We start from the raw sequence: 7,922 nt of genomic DNA on the forward strand, positions 1-7,922 counted from the left end.
ACAAGCGCGGTGTGTTAGTTTCTCTTTAAAACCTTTCACTGTATCCCACCACGATCACTGACTAATCTAGATGTCGTTTCTGTAGGTATGAAGTCTACAGGAGAGGATTTTACAATTCATACACCATCCTAATATTAAAAATACACCATCCAAATATCTAAAAATATCAAAAAAACTTGTACATTCAATTGTTTATGTTAAAAGAATTCTCATAAGCGTTAACAACATAATAATTAGAACACTAATAGCAACAACAACAGTAATACTAAAGACATAATTAGATACATGACTAATCAATACAGTGCTAGTCATGTAAACATTGTATTTATCAGTGTAGATGAAGAAAATGAGGTCACAGGTTAACCAAAGTTATGCACTTTAGGGTTAAAGGGGAAAAGTCCCATCCTTCAAGCTCTACTCTTCAGCTTAGCTCAGCCTTCATGTCATTGCTTAAAGTTCCTCTCTAGAAGTACATAAATAATGGCAGGAACATCCAGGAAAGAAAAACAATGAAATGTTCACATTAATCAGTTGGTATGTAATTACTCAGGAATGTTACACACACACTCCGTCCAGGGTGTATCCTGCCTTGATGCCCGATGAAGCCTGAGATCGGGCTCCCCGTGACCCGAGGTAGTTCGGATAAGCGGTAGAAGATGAATGAATGAATGTTTCACACACACACACACACACACACACACACACACACACACACAGTTTGTTTAGTTCTGGATCCAACTGGATGTCTAACACTGGAGTCAGGTTTAACACTTAATAATACAAAGCTCATATACTGTAGTCTGGATCAACAGGTGTGGGCTTCTTCAGAAACTGGTGTTATTGGGTTCTGTAGGATGTCATCAGGCCACTAAATATGACACTCAACAAAATAGCTGTGTTAATGTTAAAGGATTTTTCTCTCTAGCAAGTTGTTCCTGCTGCCCTGCCCAACATCGTTTAATATAGGGTGTGTGCGTCTGTCTGTGTGTGTGCGCGTGTGAACATGCGTGTGTGTGCATGTCTCTGTGTCTGTCTGTGTGTCTGTGCATGTGAGACAGAGAGAGTAAGTGAATTCCTTTGTTGATATGCTTCAGAAATACTAAGATTGAAGCCTGTGAAGTGGTGAGTGTGTGTGTTTGTGTATGTATATGAGTGTGTGTGTGTGTGTGCGTGTGAATGAGTGTGTGCATGTGTATATGGGTGTGTGTATATGATTGTGTGTGTGTATATATATGTGTATATGATTGTGTGTGTGTGTGTGTATGAGTGTGTGTATGAGTATATACTGTATATGTGTGTATATGAGTGTGTGTTTGTGTGTCTGTGTGTATATGAGTGTGTGTGTATATGTGTGTATATGAGTGTGTATGAGTGTGTGTATATATAAGTGTGTGTATGCGTGTGTGTGTGTGTGTGTTTCATATATATAGAAGGTTCTTGTAGCAGTCGTCTCCACCGGAATCGACTTTAAGAGGTGGCCTTGTGGGAGATTGAAGCATTTCCCTCTTCTGTAGCCAGTGGGACACGGTGTCCTCTTTCATACCACAGCAAATTCCAGAGTGTGCATGTGTATGTGTGCGTCAGCGTTCCAAGGAAACCTAAATACTTTTAAAAGCACTCTCCCTTTAGTGGAGAATCAACATTTAAACACTAACAATAGCCAGTGTACAAAAATACAACATTAGTAGGGCTCAGCTGTCTGGGTAGAAAAATAAAATCTAGATGTTCTTCTGTTTAACTGAAAGCAGCAGAGAATATAACTTAACAGAAGGTGTTATTAATACAGGCTACTTGGGAAATAATTAGGTAAAACTTTTGTTTTGAAAAGCTGCCATGTAGACACCGTCTAGTAATATAACTGAAATCCATTATTATTATTATTATTATTATTATTATTATTATTATTATTATTAATCATTGATAATGTTTTCAATACAAGTACACAGATGAATAGGAGGGATTTTTTCAAGCATACCAGTAAGCTTCATGTTGAGACTAGGTGTGTGTTTGGGACAGGGGACACCACACCATCAAGGTTTTTACTTTCATGCAAAGCTTAAACGCAAAGCATTCAGACAAGGTTGCCAAAATTCAGCAAAATTCCTGCTTCAACTACATCTAAAAGAATCTCACCAAAAACACTGAAACTAGCCTGAAAAGTTCAGGCACTGGACACAGAAGAAGGATTTTAGACATGGACCAAACAGAGCATGTGCTGTACACAGTATTCATGTGATGAGATTCTATCAATACTGCATGTTTTTCTGTTCTTAAATGTTCATTCTCCAGTGTTATTAAAAGACAATCTTTTAAGAAAATAAAATGTAATTTTCTGCCTTTTTTTATGACTTTATTTTTTTATGTTAAACTTATTGACAGTGATATTTCTAAACTTTCTGAAAGGATACAAACTTAAAGACTAAGGAACATCTGATAAATTATTATTAGTTGGCTATTGTTCACACACACACACACACACACACACACACACACACACACACACACACACACACACACACACACACACACATTATTAAAAATAATAAAGATATAAGTATTTGGAGCACTTAAGATATATATGACACATGCAGATAGTGTCATTGGCTTTACCGACACAAACCTTTGTCTTCAATCCATTAATGTCTGAAATTTTGGCTGTACATTTTTACTTGAACTGAACATGGAACTGAACATGACAAATAGAGAGCAAAAGAGAAAATGAAATTTCCTCAGACAGAGAAAGAGAGAGAGACAGAGTGAGAAAGAGGTAGCGTGAGAGCGAGAGAAAGATTGAGAGTGAGAGTATGTGTGTGAGAGAGATAGTGTGTGTGAGTGTATGTGAGCGAGAGAAAGAAAGAGAGAAAGAGTGAGAGAGAGTGCTCAGCTGATACAGACAGATTACCTGGCAGTGAAACTGACTGTTGTGTGTGCGAACCACACACACACACACACACACACACACACACACACACACACACACACACACACACATATATGGTGGAGCGGTTCCTAGTATATGTCCATTACTTTGACAAAAACAACACATTCCATAAACTCCAGACTCTACACAGGACCAACACCTCTTTGTGTGTGGCGTGTACATGTGTGTTTATGAAAGCTTATGATCAGTACTGATATCCTGGAAAGTCTGGTTTTGCACTTGTGCATGTAAGTACTTGTGTACAGAAGGCATGGGATTGAAGCTAAAATAAATAAATGAGCTATAGTTTATGAGGCCATTTTACATCCCTTCACAATAAACTAACTGTCAATCTTTAATGACTGCAGGTTGCTGACGTATCAGACCTCATTATGTTATGGTTTTATATTGAGCTTGGGCTGAAGTGATGCTTGTGTTGAAGAGGTCTGGATCTGATGTAACATGGTCTGGATAAAATCCTTTTTTTGGTGCACCTGCAAATCTGATTGTTTTCTCTTACTCTAACAACACTACAGTACGCTATACAACACTTTTAATAGATGCATGCTAATGTGGTACTTAGTTTATTTTTTTAACCTGCTTTCTGGATCAAAAAGCTCTGAGCACACAGACGTGATGAATGGATAAAGTACTGTTTGGGTGGGATAAGATTTCTGTTAAAATTGTTGCCAGACAATGTATGTAATGATTGTGTCTGATTCGCACAGGACAAGCAATCACACAATCCATCCAAGCTGCACTTCAGACTGAGCATGTTGTCATCATACCAAAGAAAAAGCAAATACAAACCATTCTCTAGCTCTAGTTATTATACTGTAAAGTAAAAGATAGTGATGGACCATCGTCGAAAGTGAAAGTGAAAAAAGTGACGTGACATATGTCTAATACCTAATACTATAATCTGAAGGTCATTTACGCACGGTGAATTATACCTACACTAGAACGATAGTAACTTCCCTAAAGCCGTCGGAAACGTTTCCGTTTGAAGTCGTCTGTGTTTAGTTGTTTTTTCCTTTTGATCGTTGCCCAGAACCTAGTTTCATTTTCAGCTGGTGACGACAGAAGAATGCTCCCCCCCCCCCAAGAAGCTCTTCCAATAACCTGGTTATTGTTGCTGAAATATTTTTCCTGATGAGTCCATGGACAGCCTATAAAAATGGACAGACTAGTCCGATCTGTATAGGGTTCATGACATAATAGGTGTGATTGTGTAAACTGACACCAGCTAATGATTAGGCTCTTGCTAGTGCTGTCACTCGATGGTATATCACAGTCTTCCAGAAGGCTTAGAGATTTCACTAAGTGGAAAATCCAGCTATAAGAAAGCATTAGCTGACTGGTTAATTAACCAATCAGCTTTCTAATAAAGTTATTACACAGTGTCAAGCCTACTGTCTCCCTCCTGCACTGAGAGCTTCCTGAGCTTTGTTTTGTGGACTTTACACCGTGTCTAATGTTGTGCATATTTTAAAGTCGTTAGCACTGAAATGTGTACGTGTTTAATTTTATTCAGCAAGCAATCGTGTGAATGTTTGTGTGATTTGAAGTTTGTCTTGTGCTTTTTTATTTCCCTTTTCAGTTCATCATTGAGGACATGAAGCAGCAGCAAACAAACAAACACAGCAACCTGCACAGAGAGGACCAGCACATCACTGTGGAGGAGCTGTGGAAAGGATGGAAGACGTCTGAAGGTGAGACTCAAAAAAAAGTAGAGATCGATACAGTCTATACCAAAATGAATTCTTATTTAAAATAGATGAAGCACATATAAAACTATGATGGTATAAAAGATGCTTAATAGTCGGTCACTAGACCTCTAATATTTATATAATTAATACGACACATGCACTAACAGGGTCTGAACACAGCCTCGGTCCATCATAAGCAACTGAAAACATTGCATCCATCCTACACAACTGTGAATCAGACAAACTGACATTTTCCTGAATTGTAGCCTGTGTGTGTTATGCAATCTGACAGATACTGGGTCATTCCATTGTGTCTAAGTTAGAGAAGAAATAAGGAATTGTTGTGTGTGTGTATGTGTGTGTGTGTGTGTGTGTGGGGGGGGGGGACGACGACAATGGTATGACGGTATAAAGACAATGATAAAGAATTAATTGTACCATTAGTATCACATGATGCCAGAGTACGAAGACATGCTCATACAAGTCGTACAAAATACATCACATCACGCTGTTTAACACAGGACCACATAAAAGCTGCAGCAGGTAAGATTTTAAAAGATGGCTCAAGTATTTGCGATTGCTCAATATTGCAAAACAATGACATGCACGTCGGCGTGTAGACGGCTCACATTAGTTTGTCTCTCTCATGCTGTAGAACTGAGATTGAAATAAAACATGTCACCAAATCAGCAACACCTCCTGTATTCTACAGATTCCTCACATGGGTTATACTAAAAACTTTAAAACAACCACAGCAACGATTCGCTTACATCGTCATTTGCATTTCCTCCTTTTTTTTTTACCAGCTCATTGCTCTGTCACCATTCATGATACTGTATGATGTACGTTTCATTTGCGGCATTTAGCAGACAGAGTGACTTACGATTTATTTCAATTTATACAACTGAGCAATTGAGGGTTAAAGGGCCTTACTTGCTTTATAAATAAACCTGACTTGACTCAGGGGCCCAGCAGTGGTAGCTTGGTGGACCTGGGATTTGAACTCATGACCTTCTGATCAGTAATCCAACACCTTAACCACTAGGCTACCACATCCCTACATGTACCTGAACCGCGGTGTGATATATGTGTACCGCTCTCTCACTAAGTCCAGTCAGAACCCCTGAGTGAGACCTGTTATTACAGGACTGTCAGGTCTGATTTATCCTTTGACTCAATAATCATGTAATAATCATTTAACCCACAAAACATTCATATCCACACTGTAGCTTTAACAATCCTCATGAAAGAAGTCAGAGGAAACAAGATAAATAATCAGTAACAGTTTATTTATGTGGTCTGCTTTTTTTTTACACTCGGTTTATCAGCTGATTCTACAGATTGTGTAGTGTTTGTACCTGTTATAGCACTGAGGAAGAATTTATAGTCTATAAAGTGAAGACAAAAGCTATAAACTTGGAGCACGCAAATAAAGTGGCAGAGACACTAAACTTTTACAGCTATAAAAAGTTCCTAGGCTGGTTTTTAACAGACTGTAGATTATTTTTTTAAGCGTTTAAATTGGACTATCCAAATAAAATGTTTAAAATTTATACAATTATTTCCAGTGATAGTGTGCAGGTAATGTATGTATATGTAAGCGAGCCATGATATTCATTTTTGTGTGTGTGTGTGTGTGTGTGTGTGTGTGTGTAATTTGCATGTTCTCCCTGTGCCTTGGGGGTTTCCTTCAGTTTCCGTCCCCGGTCCAAAGTCATGCATCTTAGGAACTTTAAATATTTACTTGGAAGCCCCATTATTACCTTTGTATCTACATAAAAGCAGATTGCTGTGCATGAAGGATGTTTATGATGTATGAAAATATTTTGCTATGAACACAAACGTTTGAGAACGGATTTAAATATTTCAGACTAACTCTTTGTCTCTGTCTCTTTCAGTTCATAACTGGACGATAGACGACGCAGTCCAGTGGCTGAAGGAATCGGTGGAGCTTCCACAGTACGAAACAAACTTCAGAGAGTTCAGAGTTAATGGCAATACGCTACCTCGGTATACACACACACACACACACACAAACACACTCACACACACACAGTCACATGTCTCTCAAACATAGCTTCCGTATGAAGTACGGAAAACATTTTGTAAATATCCCAGTCATAATTTGTATTCCAATAAAAGTCATCAGAATCTGAAATGATGATACAGGAGGAGTGTTAGAGATATTAGTGTGGCACTGCCCCCTTCTGCTAGATGTGTGCAGGTGCAGGGAGAGCAGGGATTGAAACAAAAATAAAAAGGAGTTGAAGCACGATTTAAGATTGGGTTGCGTCCCTCCAGTAGCACTTGCTGACTCATGAGATGATGTCACAGATCCAGATCTTTCCCCCACTCTCTGTTATGCTGTAGGCTGTGGTCACATATGGTCCTTCAGCCAGTTTGTACTTTAAATAGAAAGTACAAAAAGCTTTTTAACTCATTAGCAACGAATAAGAGAATTAATCAGGCAATGATTTAATTTTGGCCAAGACGTATTAGTTTTACCCAGTGATTTTTTTTTTTACATACTGCACTCTCCCTGTCTTGTTCTCTTCTCACTACGTCTCTCTTTTATCTGCAGGATAGCGGCTAATGAACCGTCATTTATGTCATTACAACTAAAGATATTAGATCAACGACATAAACAGAAATTAAATTTGAAGGCGCTGGATGCTGTGCTGTTTGGACCACCGTTGCGTAAGTGCTTGTGTAGTTATGAGTATGTGAATGGCACATAAGACAGCTCAGTAACTAATCCCGTGTGATAAGTTGGGCAGTTACGGTATCCTGATTTGTCACAGACTATGACTGGAAGGATAAAATTTAAAATGCATGTCTGTTTACTTGTCTTTTTTTTTTTATACCCAAGCAAGTTTCCTTGTGCCCGGCTGTAACTTACCTAAACTTTTTTTCCAACCTTTTTATTCTTCTATTGTATTCTTTTTTTTTCTGTTATTTAGTCAACATCCACGTTATTATATACACTGGGGATTAGAAACATCTGGACACGCATGCAGTTATCTACTCAGCCAATCCTGTGGCAGCAGAGCAATAAATAAAATTATGTACATCCGGTAAAAAGCTTCAGTCAAGGATGACATCAAACATCAGACTGGAGAAAAAGCTTGATCTCTGTGACTTTAACCATGACTTGATGTTGGTACCAGATTTGAGGATTTCACAAACTGCTGCTCTTCCGGGATTTTCACACGCAAGATTTCTCCTTCAGTCTTCTGTTGGTTGTAAATATTAACTGAAGCTCTTCACCTGCATCCACATCCTTTTATGCATTG

The 7,922-nt window shown here is 38.4% G+C and overlaps 1 protein-coding gene across 1 annotated transcript in view; it reads left to right on the plus strand.

Annotated features, from left to right (window-relative positions):
• stim2b (stromal interaction molecule 2b) overlaps positions 1 to 7,922 on the plus strand; it is a 47,130-nt gene that overhangs the window by 26,136 nt on the left and 13,072 nt on the right. Inside the window, exons 3-5 of the mRNA XM_060874647.1 lie at positions 4,521 to 4,632; positions 6,528 to 6,639; positions 7,211 to 7,326. Of these exons, the coding sequence (XP_060730630.1) occupies positions 4,521 to 4,632; positions 6,528 to 6,639; positions 7,211 to 7,326 (340 nt within the window). The remainder of the gene's footprint in view (positions 1 to 4,520; positions 4,633 to 6,527; positions 6,640 to 7,210; positions 7,327 to 7,922) is intronic.

The sequence above is a fragment of the Tachysurus vachellii genome, chromosome 7 (assembly GCF_030014155.1).
Source record: "Tachysurus vachellii isolate PV-2020 chromosome 7, HZAU_Pvac_v1, whole genome shotgun sequence".
Lineage (NCBI taxonomy): Eukaryota > Metazoa > Chordata > Actinopteri > Siluriformes > Bagridae > Tachysurus > Tachysurus vachellii.